Genomic DNA, 19,048 nt, shown 5'->3' with positions numbered 1-19,048 from the left:
TGGTGAGTGAACTCTGGTACGCACCTGCTTCCATTCTGGAAACAGCCTGGTATTGGAGAATGGGTGGGGAGAGCAGGGGGGTGGGAGGGGTTCCTGAGGCTGGGGTGGGAGGCAGCTGTGGGGCTGGCAGGGGAAGGACATGGCCCAGCTTGTGGGAGGGATCCTGCTGGCTGTGTCTGGAGCCCTGTGTAGCCTCTTCTGTGGGAAGTTCCCATGGATCAGTGGGGCCTGAATCTCTCCTGCTCCTTTGGTCTCTTTGGGCTTCACAGGAGATGTCTGGTGAACTGCCCTTGGACTCTGGGCCCAGCATCGCTCAGAAATTATTCGCTACCTTCAGAGAGACAGGGCACAGCTCAGCCTGTTGGGTAGGCTGGAGACTCACACTTCACTGGAACACACAACGCTGAGGTGCTTTGGGAAGCACAGTAACAAAGAAGAGATTTAAGTGAAACTAAGCAAGAGAAAAAGATAAATTTCAAACAGACAAACAAAACACAACACACTTTGTAGTGACTTCAACTGAATGTTAACAAGTCACAATCTTTGCCTTAGCTGTTTCCAGACTAACATCTCAGCTTTCCTAACAGACCTTTTTTGATGTCCCTGTAGGGTACAAAACTTCTCTGTCGAATCCACGGATTTGATTGCTTCGTCTTCTGGTTTCAAACCCTCTGTTCTCCTTCTGGGCTGCCTGGACCCTGACTGTAACACCTCTCTGGCCCAGCCTCTTACACAGATGTGTGCTGCAGCCAGCCCAGCGCAGGGAGAAGTGGGGACTAACATGAAGGGGAAAGGAGTCCAGGAGAGCTGGCTGTATTTCAAGGAATCCCTGTTGAGGTTACAGGGACAAACCATCCCGATGTGTCGAAAGAATAGTAAGTATGGCAGGCGACCAGCTTGGCTTAACGATGAAATCCTAGCAGATTTTAAGCATAAAAAAGAAGCTTACAAGAAGTGGAAGGTTGGACATATGACCAGGGAAGAGTATAAAAATATTGCTTGGCCATGTAGGAATGAAATTAGGAGGGCCAAATTGCACCTGGAGCTGCAGCTAGCGAGAGATGTTAAGAGTAACAAGAAGGGTTTCTTCAGGTATGTTGGCAACAAGAAAAAAGCCAAAGAAAGTGTGGGACCCTTAATGAATGAGGGAGGCAACCTAGTGACGGAGGATGTGGAAAAAGCTAATGTACTCAATGCTTTTTTTGCCTCTGTCTTCACGAACAAGGTCAGCTCCCAGACTGCTGTGCTGGGCATCACAACATGGGGAATAGATGGCCAGCCCTCTGTGGAGAAAGAGGTGGTTAGGGACTATTTAGAAAAACTGGACGTGCACAAGTCCATGGGGCCGGATGAGTTGCATCCGAGAGTGCTAAAGGAACTGGCGGCTGTGATTGCAGAGCCATTAGCCATTATCTTTGAAAACTCGTGGCGAACGGGGGAAGACCCGGATGACTGGAAAAAGGCTAATGTAGTGCCAATCTTTAAAAAAGGGAAGAAGGAGGATCCTGGGAACTATAGGCCAGTAAGCCTCACTTCAGTCCCCGGAAAGATCATGGAGCAGGTCCTCAAAGAATCAATCCTGAAGCACTTACATGAGAGGAAAGTGATCAGGAACAGTCAGCATGGATTCACCAAGGGAAGGTCATGCCTGACTAATCTAATCACCTTCTATGATGAGATTACTGGTTCTGTGGATGAAGGGAAAGCAGTGGATGTATTGTATCTTGACTTTCGCAAAGCTTTTGACACAGTCTCCCACAGTATTCTTGTCAGCAAGTTAAGGAAGTATGGGCTGGATGAATGCACTATAAGGTGGGTAGAAAGCTGGCTAGATTGTCGGGCTCAACGGGTAGTGATCAATGGCTCCATGTCTAGTTGGCAGCCGGTGTCAAGTGGAGTGCCCCAGGGGTTGGTACTGGGGCCGGTTTTGTTCAATATCTTCATAAATGATCTGGAGGATGGTGTGGATTGCACTCTCAGCAAATTTGCGGATGATACTAAACTGGGAGGAGTGGTAGATACGCTGGAGGGCAGGGATAGGATACAGAGGGACCTAGACAAATTGGAGGATTGGGCCAAAAGAAATCTGATGAGGTTCAATAAGGATAAGTGCAGGGTCCTGCACTTAGGACGGAAGAACCCCATGCACAGCTACAGACTAGGGACCGAATGGCTAGGCAGCAGTTCTGCGGAAAAGGACCTAGGGGTGACAGTGGACGAGAAGCTGGATATGAGCCAGCAGTGTGCCCTTGTTGCCAAGAAGGCCAATGGCATTTTGGGATGCATAAGTAGGGGCATAGCAAGCAGATCGAGGGACGTGATCGTCCCCCTCTATTCGACATTGGTGAGGCCTCATCTGGAGTACTGTGTCCAGTTTTGGGCCCCACACTACAAGAAGGATGTGGATAAATTGGAGAGAGTCCAGCGAAGGGCAACAAAAATGATTAGGGGTCTGGAACACATGACTTATGAGGAGAGGCTGAGGGAACTGGGATTGTTTAGTCTGCAGAAGAGAAGAATGAGAGGGGATTTGATAGCTGCTTTCAACTACCTGAGAGGTAGTTCCAGAGAGGATGGTTCTAGACTATTCTCAGTGGTGGAAGAGGACAGGACAAGGAGTAATGGTCTCAAGTTGCAGTGGGGGAGGTTTAGGTTGGATATTAGGAAAAACTTTTTCACTAGGAGGGTGGTGAAACACTGGAATGCGTTGCCTAGGGAGGTGGTGGAATCTCCTTCCTCAGAGGTTTTTAAGGTCAGGCTTGACAAAGCCCTGGCTGGGATGATTTAATTGGGTATGGGTCCTGCTTTTGAGCAGGGGGTTGGACTAGATGACCTCCTGAGGTCCCTTCCAACCCTGATATTCTATGATTCTTTGACAGATGAGCTCATCCTATCAGACCAAGAAACAGGGGTCCCACTGAGACTTAGATGGAAGATCCCAGGCATCTCCTGGAGGTAAGAACCATCCACTCTTCTGGGCACTTGGGGCTGTTCCAACAAAGAGGGGGCTCCTGTTCCATAGCCTATTTGTCATCATGACTCTGTTTTTTTATTCTCAGAGGATGCGTCCGGGACCCTGGAGACTGTTTCGTGCAGGAGGTTTGAGCGGGGAGAGATCAGTCACTGTCATGACCCATGGGTCATTAACCCAGGTCTGCAGGGTTCCTGGGAGCAGCCACCCTCCAGCACGCCACCTGGAAGCCTACAAAAAACTGCTTCCCTAGGACTGACGAAGCCCAGACCCAGTTTGAGGCTCTGTTGGCAGAGTCCCAGAGCAGCTAATCGGCCCCCAGCACCTCCTTAAACCAGCAGCAGGAACAAGAAGCTGTCTGAACACCGAGCTCCCACCCGCCCCCTCTGGACCGTGTGTTAGGTGTTCCTGCTCCCACTCCCAGGCTTGATTTCCTGGCATCCGGACTCGGGGTGACTCATCTGACTTGAGGTGCTGAACACAATTTGATCTTTTGCTTCTGCTCTTCCAGTGTCCTGACCCAGCTGACTCTCGACTCCTGTCTCGTGAGTGTGGACTCTGCCTCTGACCACTAGATCTGGCTGCCCATGACTCGGCCATAACACTGACTTTTCTACAATTCCTCCAGTGCCCTTTTCTGCTCTCCAGCTCTGCTCTCCCAGCAAGACACACCGATCCCTTGGCTCCCAGAGTCCTGCTTGCCTGCTAGTCAAGGGCTCAGGGGGAGAGCTTGTCTTGCCCCCTCCCCCACCACAGCTGCTTTTCCTCTGGGACTCTCCCTAGTGCAGAGGAGAATCAGTCCTGGCAGCAATTCAGGAAGTCACAGAAGGGACGGTCTGTTCAGCTCCCTCTGCAATGCCACTGCCTGAGACCATTACGAGTGGGTGCCCAGTGACTGCGCCGGCAGCTCCTTGAGAGACTCCTGGGGCAGGGTAGTCGTGTTTCCCGGTGACCGCGGGAAGCCATGCAAAGAGTGCGGCATTGAGGAGACTCTCCTGCTGTCCCAAAGGGTTTCTGTTCTCCTGCACGGTCAGACCGTGGGTCCGGGTGGCAGAATGGGGAAGAGCTGGTTGGTGATGAGTTGGAGGAATCACCATAGTGGTGGCAGCAGCTGCAGATCCTGGAGTCCCTGTGGTCGGGTTACCATGCGTCCGGATTTTCCCGGACATGTCCGGCTTTTGGGGTTTTAATTCGCCCTCCGGGAGGAATTTGTAAAACTCTCCAAAGGGCCGGGATTTCCCTCCCAATGCAGCACTCTGGGGGCAGGGGGTGGGGAGCTGTGCGCTCTGCGGGGGAGCGCGGCACTGTGTCTGGCTCCGCACCCCAGACACACTGCTCTGAGCAGCAGGGTAAGGGGGCCGGGGGGCTGGAGAAGGGGCATGGGGTCCCAAGGGACAGTCAGGGGACAGGGAGCAGGAGGGGTTGGATGGGTCAGGGGATCTGGGGGGAGCCTGTCAGGGGGTGGGCATATGGAGAGGGGTCGGGGGAGACAAGGGACAGGGAGTAGGGGGGGTTAGATGGGTCGGGGGTTCTGCGGGGGCAGTCAGGGGACAGGGAGTGGTTGGGTAGGTGTGGGAGACCTGGGGATCTGTCAGGGGGTGGGGGTGGGGATAGAGGGCAGGGCAGTCAGGGGACAGGTACGGGGGGAAGTTCTAGGGGGGCAGTTAGGGTGGGGGGGTCTAAGGAGGAGGTAGTTGGAGACAGGGAGAAGGAAGGCTTAGACAGAGGGCAGGGTCCGGAGGGGGTGGCGATCAGGGGACAAGGAGCAGCAGGGGTTGGAGGGGTTAACAGTTCTGTGGGGGGCAGTCAGGGGGCAGGAAGTGGGAGAGAGTAGATAAAGGGCAGGGCTACAACTCCCTCCCCGCCCCCCGGAGTGTCCTCTTTTTTGAAAGTTCAAATATGGTAACCCTACCCTATGGGCCAAGCCTCCACTCCTGAGAGTTCAGGCGAACCTTCCCCTGTTCTCAGGGAGTCTTTGGCTTTCGCGGCTGGGCCTGCCTGCCGAGACAGAGGACTCAGTGTTTCCATCAGGTTGCTCAGTTGCAAATGCAGCCACCCAAAGATGTGAAGAATGGAAGCGAAAGAGCAAAGCTGGACCCTCTGCTGAGCTCTTGCCATCTAGTGAGCACAGCCTGGGAGAGACGAGGGAAAGCTCCAAGGTGGCTGGTGGCTGCAGGAATCCAGGGGAGCAGAAATAAATAGTTCATGATGAATCCTACGGGCTTTGTCTTGTGTGGTGAAGGGTTTAAAATGGGTCTAGTTACTATCACATTCAACTTTACAATGGCTGTGTCTGATTGAAGGGCAGGTCTGGAAAGGTCAGAGGTCACTCGAGGAGCTTCAAGTCTCCGATTCGGGCCCTATTGCCTGCTTTGACCAGCTGATCTCACCCCAACACATCCCTCAGGTGGTCGCAGTGGTGAGCTCTTTCCCCCTTTTTCTGGATTAGCCGCCAGCATGGGGACAGGATCCATGTGGCCAAGGAAATGGAGAGGCATGGGGGTCACTTGCAGAGGCATGCAGAGAACTTGCAGAGTTGCCTGTTAATGCAGCTCCTACAGGGGAGCACGGTAGGGTACTGTGCACTCAGGGGCACCATTTCCAATTTTGCTGGTGACGGGGAGAATAATTTCACCATGATTCAAAGGGCTACTTAGGCACCTGAAAACTCTAGTGTTTTGGCAGATAACCTAGCAATGAGCTGACAGGAACACTTGCCAGACTGCTTTCCGGAGAAGACAGCTATAAGAATGGATCCAGGGAATGGTTCTGTATCTCTGAGCTGTTTGGACACTTTCAGGGAACATTTCCGATGCAAGACAGAGATCCGCAAAGTTATACTGGGAAACCCTGAGAGACTTATAGAAAACTAGCAGATACCACATCTCTGCTGTCACTTTGCACTGACAAACTTGGACTGTCCGAACCTGTTCATGTATTTTACCTGCTTTCACCTCTGAATAACTTTCACATATAAAAGAAAGAAAATTAAATATATGACGTAGTTACCGATATAGGGCCGTAGCGTAAACTCGACCTCAGAGTTGTTCCATTGAAATGGAATTATTCACAGCAGTCATTAAAGTTAAACATGCACGTAACTGTTTCCAGGGCTGAGATTAAGGCCACAGCTTATGAGAGGGGCAGACGCAAGAAGAGAAGAGCGGTGCAAAAGCTGAAATACCACTTGGAACTTGGCCCAAACAATGCAGCATGAAAAATAAACTCATCTTGTTATACAGTAATAGAGCTGGTTCAAAATGGTTTTACACTGACAATGCAACCTTTTAACTAGAAATGCCACTTGGGATTACATTGATCATTTGAAAAAAGTTCCCGTTTAAAAAAAAACATTTTGGATTTCTCTGCCCACTTGAGAGAGAATGTGGCATTTTTCCCACCAAAACTAAACAGAAATTTGATCATTAAAAACATTTGCAAATAAGTTTCAAGAACATAGGGGGGAAGTGGTTTCTTCTTCAATTTTCATGACCCTCTCCACTCCCGCTATTTTTGACCAGTTCTAATTATGAATAAATGTCTGTATGTCCATGAATGATAACTATGTCTGCTACTGAAACATTTACAAACAATGGCTCTCATCAGGAGCACTGAGGTCACATTACACAGAGAAACACCCAGGCCTGAATTAAATTAATCTTTAATTCGTGCAGACTCCCGGTCACCCTGGAGGATTGGCAATGCTACTCCAGTTTCCTGGGCCACATCCGTGTCCCCACCTAATGGAGCCCTTTCTCTGGGTTCCTGGGGGAAGCATCTGTCCTCCATTAGCAGGTCTCCTTCCCCATTCTCCAGGGCTGGGTCTCGATTCCTGTTTCTGGTTCCCTGGGCCTGGGCCCCATCCCTGTCACACACTGCGGGGAGCTCAGATTCCTGTGAATCCTGCGGACTTCCAGGCTGCTGGGAGGGATGAGTCAGCAGCTTCCTGAAGACGAGTCGCGAGTAGGCAAACGCTTTCCCTCTACCTTTCCAAAACCCACATTCGTATAGTGAGACTAGCAGCCCCACCACTGCCACCACTGCACGCACCATGAGACGATTCCAGGACGCTGGCTCTGAAACAAAAGAGAGAGAAAGGCCCCATGACTAAGGGAGTCCGTTAAATCATTCCTCTGCTGCCATGAGGATCCCAGAAGATGAAGACATTCCTGGGACACAGTAAGAGCTGAGTTGGGTCGTGTGCACATGGTCACCACTCACAGCAGCGGGAATGAGATCTCCAGGCTCATTATCCCCATCGGCTAACCTGACGGAGGAAGAAAGGTGAGCCCGGCAAAGCAGCCCCTGTTCCAGAGTCTGGGAACTGTGATTTTTAAGATGCTCCCGGATGGGGTCCCTCAGGTCTTAAGGTTAGAGGGGATGGTTATGATCATCTACTCCAGCGTCTCCTGAAGCGTGGGGAAGGGCTAGCCATGGTGGGAAGGGTGGGGTTTGAAGATGTATACAAGAAAATGGGGGGTGGGGTCGCTAACACATTGCTGATGGGTGAGGGGCACGATTGGTTTCTTTGCCTTGAGGAGGGGGCTCAGCTTTTAAAAGTTTTGGGAAGAATAATTTAGTCTGAGCCCTGGCCTAACCCAGGCCAGAGAATATCGCCTACTGATTCCTGCACCCAGTCCAGTGATTTATGGCACTGACTTGGCATTGAGAGGGATTTTATCATACGCTGAAATTCAGCTGCAGAGAGGAACTGGCATTAGAAGCTGAAAGACCCCAGAAGTGGCTCGGGTTTTCTACTCAAAATAACCACCCAGGGCTGATTTTCCCCGGCCCAGCACCTTGCAGTCATGCACCCAGCGCCTAGTGAGTTTGGTGTGCAGGCAGGCTCCCAAATCCAGACAGTGGCTCTTCACATCGACTTTGCCCTGACGTCAGGGACTGTCCTGAGCGCCCATCCTGCAAACACTTACGCACCTGAGCCCTCCCACTGCGATCTATGGATGGAGTTAAACACGTGGCTAAAGCATTTGCAGAGCTTTCAAAGAGCTGAGGCTCCATGTAAAGGGAACATTACTTCAGTTATTCCAATCATGGGTTGATGAGATGCTGCTGCCTGCCCCCTCCTTTCACAGCTGAGTCTCCCACCCAGTGGAATTCTCCAAGGAACTTCCCACTCCAAGAGACAGAGGTGCCTGAAGTGGCCATTAGCCTCTTAAGTCCCTTTTCAGAGTAACAGCCATGTTAGTCTGTATTTGCAAAAAGAAAAGGAGTACTTGTGGCACCTTAGAGACTAACCAATTTATTTGAGCATAAGCTTTCATGAGCTGTAGCTCACGAAAGCTTATGCTCAAATAAATTGGTTAGTCTCTAAGGTGCCACAAGTACTCCTTTTCTTTTTAAGTCCCTTTGTGAATCCAGCCCTAACCGTTCATCAGGACAAGTCCTCAGCTCCCTGCAGCTGTCCTGTTACCCAGGCTACGCGGTGTAGGTTTCCTCTCACCCATGAGACTTTGTTTTTAAAGGAAAGCTGAGATGCAGGAGATCAAGGTGGCGCTTCCAATGAACAAGTACCAGGTCACCGACCCCATGGGATTCAGCCTCGTATGGTCCTTGCTCCAGACCCCCTAACTCTGTGGTTCTCAAGCAGGGGTACATGTATCCCTGGGGTAAACAGAGGTCTTCCGAGGAGTAGGTCAACTCATCTAGATATTGGCCTCGTTTCACAGGAAAGTTAGAGATGAAGGACAACACCAGAGCCAAGCCTCCCATTAGGGGGAGGGGGAGGAAACACTCACCCATGGGCCTTTCCTTGTTACAGGGACCCACAGTGACACGGACTCTCTCTCACTCTGCAGCTTCTCAGGCTCTGCTGATGGGAACAGCTGCGGGTCGATAAAAGGCAGCCAGGTTCTGTCTGAGACGTGTGCCGCGGAGCTCAAATGGATCTGCCAGAAAGAAGCGGCCCTGATATAAACAGTGCAACTGAAGATCCACATTTGTGTGTCTGTAATGAGAAGTACCCCCCTGTTCAGTCTCCTGGGTAGGGCCCTACCAAATTCACACATCCAGTTTGGTTAATTTCATGGTCATGAGATTTTTTAAAGTCTTTTAAATTTCACAGTTTTAGCTATTTCAATCTGAAATGTCACCCTGTTGTAACTGTGTGGATCCCATCCCAGAAGAGGGTCATGGGGAGTCTCAGGGCTATTGGGGGAGGGGTGTCACAGTATTGCGACCCTGACTTCGGCACTGCTCCTGGCAGTGGTGCTACCTTCAGAGCTGGCCGGCAGCCACGGAGCTTTCTGCTGCTGGAGGAGGTTCCTGGCGGTGGCTCTGATCTGGCCCTGGGAGCAGCCCATGCAGGGGACGAGGTCCTGTTCCTCCCCTGCCCAGCCCGAACTTGCAGCTAGAGCCTGGCACACGGAAGGAGCCCCTGCCCGGGATGCTCCCAGTCCTGCCCCTCCCCTGTTCTAGGGTCCAGCACTCAGAGGTTAAAAGGGCCTGGAGCTGGCGGGGGGCGGGGTTCCCTCCTGACCACCGCGCTCGGGGCAGTTGCCCACGTCACCCACCCATAAGGTTGCCCCCCCCCCCCCCGCAGCTGCTGCTCTCTGGCCGCCCAGCTCTGAAGGCGGGGTAGACGTAAGGGGGGCAGTACTGGGACATATCCCCCCCTCCCCCGCCAGCCAGATTTCACAGGGGAGACCAGATTTCACAGGCTGTGATGCATTTTTCATGGTCATGAATTTGGTAAAGCCCTACTCACGGGGCGGGACTGGGCTTTAGGCAGAGCAGAACTCTGGGCGGGGCTGGGACTCAGGTGCCCCGCGCAGTCACAGTTCCTCTCCTCGGTCCTCCTCACTGGGCTGGGGCCTTGGGGTGTCATTTTTAACTGCCCCAGACCTGCAGTAAGTTAATACCCTGCAATGCTTCCCAGGGTACCCAGGGCTGGGAGGCACCTCGCCACCACCTGCTCTTTGCCTGAGGGAGCCTTGTCTGTGCCTGCCAGGGGTCAGCTCCCCAACTCCACTGGCCACACGCACTCGCTGCTGGGCCTGCCGTCACTGCAGGGTAGCAATAGGCCCACTCTGCCCTCAAGCCCTCTGAGCATCTCTCTGGAGCGTCCAGTCCCTGGTCCCCTGGCAGGATTCACAGATTCACTCTTTCCAAAGGAACAGTAACATCCTCGGCCCCAGCTTACCAGGTCCAGCTCCGATCACTGCTCCACTTAACACACAGCGCTGCCATAGGCTCACAGCGAAATCACCCCTCAGTTCAACAAAGCCAAGCGTCAAGTAGAAGTGTTGGAAACAAATGGTTACATATAACAAAGTCATAACATGTGTTCTAGAGCCTAGACCGAACTAACAAGGTATTCTCCTGTCTAACCAAGTACAGCTCACCCGAAATCCTTGCAGCACTTCACAGCCAGGCAGGCTCGGACCCTTCTTTCTTGAGACACGTGTATGGTCAGTTTGTCTCCGAGGGGAAGGATCCAGTAGGTCTCTGCGCACCGAGAGAGATCAGACCGATCCTTTGTCTTTATGCTTCAACACCACAGATGGACACACACACAGCCCCCTGCTGTGAGTTTCTTCCTGTAGATTTCCCTTTTTTGTGGATTTTGCACTCTAATTTTGCACCTGGCTCAGTGCGCAAAGAGACATCCTACATCAGGCACAGAATACACAGATGACCAGACAGGGAGGTAACTTCAGTTGTCTCCTGTCTGAAAGGAGCATCTGGGGTACATCACCTCCCGTGACCTGCCTTAACTCCAAGACCTTAAGGGCACCATTCTCCGTCTGGAGACACAGCTCCTTACATAGTATCCGTACAGAGGTCTTGCTCCGATTATGGTGACCATTGGGCTACTGGCTCTTGACACAGAGAGAGTGCGCGCCAACCTCAGGGCAGACTGCTGGGAACCAGGGCACAAATCCAAACTGGCTGAGAATTCTAGACCTAGATTTCACCAACCAAACATGCAGGGTAACCTCCCCCGGCATCCTAACAGCCTAGCCATGCAGTCCCCTTGGGTTCTCCGATCTGTCTCGCAACCCAGGTGAGCCTGCCTTTGAGAGACAGATGGTCTCTCACACTCAGAATCACAACAGTATTCAGGTTACTCCCAGTCCCACAGGCCCAGGCACCCCAGGTGAACTGCACCTTAGACGTCACACCAAAGACCACGCATGTAGCCAGTCTTATTATAGGACAATTTATTAAAAAGGAAATAAGATTTATTTACAAGGCTAAAGCAGGTGAACATACCTTTTGAAACTTTGTAGCTTAGTTGTGTAACAGAAGCATCTATAGCAGACATGGGGACTTTGGCATGACCTGCCACCTGGTCTGTCTGTGTCACACCTACCCCCTCCCTGCCCTTTTCAAACCCACTGGGCTCCAGGAAGGGAGAGAACAGACATTTCTCCTCTTGCTCCTACGTTCCAGGCCCTAGGTGTCCCACGAGGAGTGTAACAGGGGGTCTACTCCCTTGGCGGGTGCAGCGCTCTTAAAACTAAAAATGGAAAATTAAAACCAGTTTAAACGTTCATGCTTTTATCCAAAGCAATATCTGGCAACAACAAAAACCAGGAACTGGTGGTGTAAACTTGCAAACTTCAAAATCAATTGGGTTTTCAAAAGACCCCAAAAACTGACCCATAAAAAAAACTTTGTTAAAAAGTTCCTGGGGGGGGGGGCAGCGGCGCGGGAATGTAGAACATCCCCCCATAGCTCCAAGCCAGACCACCGAATGGGAATGATGAATATTTTTCAAAGATTCCATACATAATTTTCTAGAGTAAAAAGCTTCTGTGGGGGAATGTCAGGGCAGCGAAAGCTGAGGCTGGTGCCTTGGCTCAGTTAGGCAGAGCTCCTGGTCCAGCTGAGGAGGGGTAGGAAAGGCTGGATTTGAGCCGTTCCGCTGGCGGAAAAAGAGATGGCACGGGTGGGGGGACAAGATGTGCAAATAGCATCTCTGGTTTTCACCTGAGTCCACAGTGCTCTGCCCAGTGATGCGCAGAGCATTCCCTGATATTCCGGAATTGCTCAGATGTGATCTTGTAAAGAGATCAGTCCAGCTTTTCCGGGACTAATTCCACAGTACTCTCCTTACGAGCCCCCTACCACGGCAGCCTCCTGTGCCTCTGTAAATGCATCGGGTTTGGTGCAGATCCAGGGTCTCTCACTGCTGCATCGCCAGCTGCTGACCCCATTCACATCGTTCAGATACGCGCAGTCTCCTCCTCCTCCGATCGGAAACCTGCAAGACAGAAGCCAGGGAGCTGGTGTCAGGTAGGAGTTGGACATTTCCCATCAGTCACAGGCAGGGAGAGACGCTCTCGCACAGTGCAGGGAGCTGCTGCACTCACAGCCCCTCACGATTCCCCTTCCTGCACCTGCCACAGGCCCCAGCTAGAAAGGGGGCAGTGGGGCAGGAAAGCCAGGAAAGGTTCGAAGATCAAGTGACCTCCATGGAGCATTTATGCTGGGTGGGTATTAACCCAGTTCCTACTCTCCCCCCCTACACACCCAGCTGGGTCTGGATGGGCCCCTGCAGGCCCAACCCACCCAAACTGCCCTGGGCTCAGGTTCCAGGTGACTCTCAGCGTGGCGAGGAGCAGCAGTAACGCTGCACAGAAGAGCTGGGTCCAGGGCTCCCTGGACAGTTTACATCAGCTCTCAGGCCAGAGGCCTGTCAGGACAGGCTGTATTGCAGGGGGTGGCTGGAGTGAAATGCAGGCAGCACAAACCCAGCAGCCATGGGGTGACCCCAGCCACTCACACAAAGCTTCCCGTGAGAGCTGGAGGCCAGCGCTTCCCACCTGGGAACAGGGTGGGATCCAGGTCCACAGGCAAATCCTTCCCCATGGTCCCATCCTGGCTACTCACAGTAGACATGTGCTCGGCTAGGAGAAGGCCCAGCACTATTCTTTGGGCAGGCCGGGATCTCCCTGCCCTCAGGCCACCAGCCTCTGGCTCGGGGTGAGATCTGTCCCAGAGAAGGGAGAACCCAGCTCACAGCCACCTGAGCAGATGGCTGTGGGTGGCTCCCCCACCGGCATCACCCCAGACGAGCTCTGAGGAGATGGCAATGATGCACCCAGAGCCTTCTGCTGGGGTGGGCGCCCACAAGGTGGCAGATTTCAGGGTTAACACCGCACTGAGATGCCTGTTTACCCAGTTCTGGTAAATTGGCGTCACATTAGCTATCCTCCAGTCATCGGGTACAGAAGCGGATTTAAATGATAGGTTACAGACTACAGTGAGTAGTCCTGCAATTTCACATTTGAGTTCCTGGTCCCGGTGACTTGTTACTGTTTAGTTCCTCGATTTGTTTCAAAACCTCCTCTAATGACACCTCCATCTGGGACAGTTCCTCAGATTTGTCACCTAAAAAGGACGGCTCAGGTTTGGGAATCTCCCTCACACGCTCAGCCATTAAGACCGCTGCAAAGAATTCATTTAGTTTCTCTGCAATGGCATGGTGCCAGCTGCGGTGTGGACAGACCCCAAACAGGCCGGCTAACAGATGGGCTCATGAGGCAATCACAAAGACAGACTGCTGCCGACATCAGGGTATCCTTGCTGGAATATGTGAAAATATCTGACTGGGATCAAACAACAGGTCATCAACTGACTTGTTTTCTAAGCCTCCTCTGGGCATATTTTCCAGCTTCCCATCAAACGCCAAGGGCTCTTTTAAAAATGCCATTCAGCTGTAAGTACCTAAGACTGGCCACATGAGTCAGACCAATGGCCCATCTAGCCCAGTGTCCTGTCCTCCGATACTGGCCAGCGGTAGGTGCTTCCAAGGGAATGAACAGAACAGGGTCAGTATCGAGTGATCCATCCCATTCACACCCAGCTTCTGGCAGTCAGATGTTTATGGACACTCAGAACATGGGGTTGCATCCCTGACCATCCTGGCTGATAGGAACGGTAGAGCTATCCTCTGTGAACTTATCTACTTCTTGTTTGAACAGAGTTATACTATTGGCCTTCACAACATCCCCGGCAACAAGCTCCACAGGTTGACTGTGTGTTGTGTGAAGAAATACTTCCTAATAACATCAGCCACACTATCAGAGGCTCGTTCACCTGCACATCCACCAATGTGATATATGCCATCATGTGCCAGCAATGCCCCTCTGCCATGTACATTGGTCAAACTGGACAGTCTCTACGTAAAAGAATAAATGGACACAAATCAGATGTCAAGAATTATAACATTCATAAACCAGTCGGAGAACACTTCAGTCTCTCTGGTCAAGCAATCACAGACATGAAGGTCGCTATCTTACAACAAAAAAACTTCAAATCCAGACTCCAGTGAGAAACTGCTGAATTGGAATTAATTTGCAAATTGGATACTATTAATTTAGACTTAAATAGAGACTGGGAGTGGCTAAGTCATTATGCAAGGTAGCCTAATTCCCCTTGTTTTTTCTCCCCCCCGCCCCACCCTCCCGACATTCTGGTTAAACTTGGATTTATGCTGGAAATGACCCACCTTGATTATCATACACATTGTAAGGAGAGTGGTCAGTTTGGATGAGCTATTGCCAGCAGGAGAGTGAGTTTGTGTGTGTATGGGGGTGAGAAAACCTGGATTTGTGCTGGAAATGGCCCACCTTAATTATCATGCACATTGTAGGGAGAGTGGTCACTTTGGATGGGCTATTACCAGCAGGAGAGTGAGTTTGTGTGTGGAGGGGTGGAGGGTGAGAAAACCTGGATTTGTGCTGGAAATGGCCCAACTTGATGATCACTTTAGATAAGCTATTACCAGCAGGAGAGCGGGGTGGGAGGAGGTATTGTTTCATGGTCTCTGTGTTTCATGGTCTCTGTGTATATAATGTCTTCTGCAGTTTCCACAGTATGCGTCCGATGAAGTGAGCTGTAGCTTACGAAAGCTCATGCTCAACTAAATTGGTTAGTCTCTAAGGTGCCACAAGTACTCCTTTTCTTTTTCCTTTTGTTTGTGTCAGACCTGCTGCCTATTCATTTAATTGTGACAGGTTTCAGAGTCGCAGCCGTGTTAGTCTGTATTCGCAAGGAGAAAAGGAGGACTTGTGGCACCTTAGAGACTAACCAATTTAGTTGAGCATAAGCTTTCGTGAGCTACAGCTCACTTCATCGGATGCATTCAGTGGAAAATAACAGTGAGTAAATTTATATATACACAGAACATGAAAAAATGGGTGTTTAAAACTATTCCCCCCCCCTCCCCCCACCACCACCACTGTTCCTCAGATGCTCTTGTAAACTCCTGGAAATGTGCTGGAAATGGCCCACCTTGATTATCACTTCAAAAGGTTTTTTCTCTCTCTCCCCCCACCCCACTCCCCTGCTGGTAATAGCTCATCTTAAATGATCACTCTCCTTACAGTATGCATGTTAAACACCCATTTTTTCATGTTCTGTGTGTATATAAATTTACTCACTGTTATTTTCCACTGAATGCATCCGATGAAGTGAGCTGTTAAATGTTAAATTTAATTACATTATGGTCACTATTACCGAGCAGTTCAGCTACATTCCCCACTTGGACCGGACCCTGTGCTCCGCTTAGGCCTAAATCAAGAATTGCCTCTTCCCTTGTGGGTGCCAGGATTAGCTGCTCCAACAAGCCATCATTGATGGTGTCTAAAAATCACTTCTCTGCATCCCATCCAGAGGGGACATGTTCCCAGACAATATGGGGATAGTAGAAAACCCCCATTATTATTGGGTTTTCTGCTTTTGTAGCCTCTCTAATCTCTGTAAATTTCACAGTCCCCATCCTGGTCAGTAATGTATTCCTGCTGCTAGATTCCTATTCTTCAAGTGTGGAATTTCTATTCTGAGAGATGCTAGGATACAGTTGCATTTGTTTAAGATTTTTACTCTACTTTACTCTATGCTTTCCTGGACGTGTAGTGCCATTCCCCCGCCAGCGTGACCTACTCTGCCGTTCTTTCAGTGCTGAAGGTCCAGGGTCAAACCCTGCTATCGGCTCAACTGCGGTTTGGTTATTTGATCACACCCAGATCCCACTGAAATCCCTCTTGCGATGTCATCTGGGCCATCTCTACTGTACCCCCGTTGTCATGGCAGCCCCAGGCACTCAGCATTTGTGACTATCAGGCATCTTTAACGCAGATGGCCCCACTAAAGCCAGACAGATCTGAAAGCTTTGGCCAGTCTCCCAGCAGACAACACTTGCTTCCACCCATCACTAATACACAGAGTACATAGCACTGACTGGTGAGTCGGCTGAACTCGCTATCTCAGACACCAGGGACCCAAAGCCCAGGCAATTCACAGAGGACTTACAGGTTGTTGAATTTGGTGCCATTGGCCCATTTCCAGAGCTGCCCACTGTCCCTCCAGAGGCCAATCCAGTGGTCAAGTCTGCCTTTATAGCGCAGCACGAAAGCCTAAAAACAGCAGAGGGAGAGGTGGGGTCAGAGCACAGGCTCTGTGCACCAGAGAATCACAGGTAGACACTGAAGGGCTCTGTTTTCAGGGAACGGCTGGGGATTTTCACCTTCCTCTTGCCCAGCTCTGGGTAATTCAGTATTAACTTTCCCATCCCAAACCCAGCTCCCCCTCACACCAATCTGCCCTGGGCTGGAGCAGCTCTTGGGTGCTGCTGGGTCTAAGCTGCCCCCCCCACCTCTCTATAGAAGGCCACATTCTCTGTCAAAGCCTCGCCTTACAGAACAGCTGAGTTCCCCTCCCCATCAGAGGGGAAGGAAAGAGCCCAGCTGAGCTCAATAAGGGATGCTGGAAAGGGCCAGGGATGAGAGAAGAGCCACCAAATCCTCAGCCAGAAGGGGCCAGGGCTAAGAGGAGCCCCCCCATCCTCATCTGGCTGCCCAAGAGCACTGGCTCTTCAAGTCAATCTGGGATCTCAGTACCCCTTTGGCCCCACGCCACCCAGAAGACACTCAAGCCAGCCTAGCCCGAGAGAGGGGCGGTCTCCTTTGAGAGGGCTGACAGTGAGTGATCCCTGCAGTCAGACACGGACACTAGAGGTGCCCCGGGCCAGCCAGCCAGGCCTGGCATTCAGCAGCTGGAAGCTCATTTACTCAGAGCTGCTCCTCGAGCCCAGGTTCTCCTGCAGCAGCTGCTGAGCCAAGACCAGAACGTAGCAATTCGAGCATCTCTCACCATTTCCTGCTCACTGTTGATCTCAGCCAGGGAGGCGCTGAGCGCAGAGCAGTGGGTCAGGCTGCAGGTCCAGGTCCTTTCGGCCTCAGAGAAATAGTAGCATTTCCCTCGGTATCCGATCCAGCAACGGGCCCCGGTTCAGGTGATGGAAGCTTAGGTCTCCACACTGAGCACTGAGAATGAGACAGCGACACGTGGTGTGAGCGAGACCCGCCACCCGCCAACGAGGAGAACAGGGGAGATCATCCCCTGCGCCCCAGGCTTCTGAGACACCTCGAACCAGGGTGGGTACTGAAAGGCCATGAGGGAGCCAGGAGGACACTGGGAATCCAGCCCCAGAGAGGGTTTATCTGACTCTGCTCTCACTCTCTTGGGTTCACATTCAACAGGGATGCAGCTGACAAACCGCTCATGCCAGGAAGCCCAGGACAGAGAGCTGGGCCCAAGCTCCGTATTACAACACGGGGTGGTCAGAGAGCTGCAGAGGGAGGGGACAGTTACCAGGGGGCCAGCAGGGGGGCAATAATTAATGGGTAGGAGATTAACTTCAACATGATTTGCCAGGTCTAGTACCCCAAGGAGTTCTGCTAGCCTGGACTGCTGCCCCCTCCCCCTGCTCTGCGCTTTGCTTCCCTGGAGAGGCAGGTTGAGATGAAGACGGGAACAAACTCCCTTCCCTTCAGGAGACCGAACGCCCGCTGCCCGGCCTGTCCAGCGCAGCCAGCCAGGTTCACGATCACCATAAGCAGCTGCCATCTGCGCTCGCACACGCTGTCTGTGCAGGCGGGGACGTCAATAGCGCGACGAGACCCTGCCCAAAATGTCCAGCCATTTTGTATCTGGGCAGGACACGAATGCAAGGAAATGAGTAGGGGTGAGTGTGAGTGTCTGTAGTTTCTCTTGCGATGTGGCTGAGAGGCTCACTGGCTGGATAAATATGAGTCAGCTGAAATGGGAGATTCTAAGTGATGGGTGGGAGCTGATGCGGCAGGGGCCTGACATCATGCTCCAGAGAGCCAGGGGATATGGGCAGGTGGGGAACACCTTGCCTGAGAACAGCCACAGAGGCAGGGGACAGGGTAGATTTACCTCCTGGACCACACAGTGGGGGACATGTGGGGTGGGCAGTGCTATATACTGGGCAAGCATACTGGGGTCCACTCAATTCTGCGAGCCATAGTCAAGAAGGTCACTGACTTGGGTGACACCAGCGAAGACCAGCCTCCCATGTGCCACAAGATCTGGTTTGTGCAACAGGAGTTCAGGAAGGAGGTCTCCACCCTCGGCTGATGTGAGAGATCTGGTTGCGGAGAACTTGCAGGGCCTGAGGAGACCTCTGTCAGTTCACAGAGATTTTGGAGGAGACATCTCACATGAAGGACAGCAGGCTGCTGGTCATATCAGAAGACTAGGAGGCAGCAGAGGAAGGCATAAGACCACAAGACAATAAAAATGGCCCTGGGGGACTCCACAATTTTCACCAGTTCCTCAGGGCATGAAGGTTCCTCTTCTCCACCAGAAGGGTGTGCACAGCCCTTCTGCATGACAGGAGGAGCACCATGCTGCCCAGTGGTTCTGCCCAGATGATGGCAAGGTCCAAGCCAAGGCCATCCCAGAATGTGTGGTACAACTGCTTGTCAGCCATTGATGCCTGCAGATTTTGTTAATGGGCATGAAACAGAGGTCTTCTGAGAGCTTGTCCAGAGTGAAAGGAAACAAGAAGTCCACGGACTTAATGGAGCCCGCAGACTCGTGGTCTATCTGAGTAAGGCACACAGTGTCATTCCCACTCCAACTGCCAGGGAGGGACAGCTCCTCTCCCCCCTCCACATCAACCTCCATTGAGCCCCAGTGCACCACCTCCTGAACCACATGGTCCATGTGCCTTGATGCAAGCGGAAGGAGCCCCAGCGGGAGGGGAAGAGAAGGCCCAACGAATGCCACCAAAGCCTGCGC

General features: G+C 51.9%; 1 protein-coding gene and 1 long non-coding RNA gene across 2 annotated transcripts; one reads left to right on the top strand and one right to left on the bottom strand.

Moving 5' to 3' along the window:
* Positions 1 to 619: 619 nt before the first annotated feature.
* Positions 620 to 4,368, top strand: LOC311531289. Its single transcript, XR_014714183.1, has 3 exons — positions 620 to 875; positions 2,880 to 2,955; positions 3,060 to 4,368. It is a non-coding gene; the product is annotated as an uncharacterized lncRNA (long non-coding RNA).
* Positions 4,369 to 11,744: 7,376 nt separating this feature from the next.
* Positions 11,745 to 18,737, bottom strand: LOC311530259 (C-type lectin domain family 2 member D-like; the record flags this gene model as incomplete). Its single annotated transcript, XM_084646720.1, has 5 exons — positions 11,745 to 12,197; positions 16,253 to 16,356; positions 17,093 to 17,227; positions 17,459 to 17,570; positions 18,574 to 18,737. 5 exons carry the CDS (start codon positions 18,735 to 18,737, stop codon positions 12,047 to 12,049), a joined length of 666 nt encoding a protein of 221 aa, XP_084502846.1. The 3' UTR covers positions 11,745 to 12,046.
* Positions 18,738 to 19,048: the final 311 nt, after the last annotated feature.

This window comes from Lepidochelys olivacea (genome assembly GCF_965140295.1).
Source record: "Lepidochelys olivacea isolate rLepOli2 genome assembly, chromosome: 14".
NCBI lineage: Eukaryota > Metazoa > Chordata > Testudines > Cheloniidae > Lepidochelys > Lepidochelys olivacea.
The sequence above is the reverse complement of the archived record's forward strand: the minus strand, read 5'-3'. Positions and strand labels throughout refer to the sequence as shown.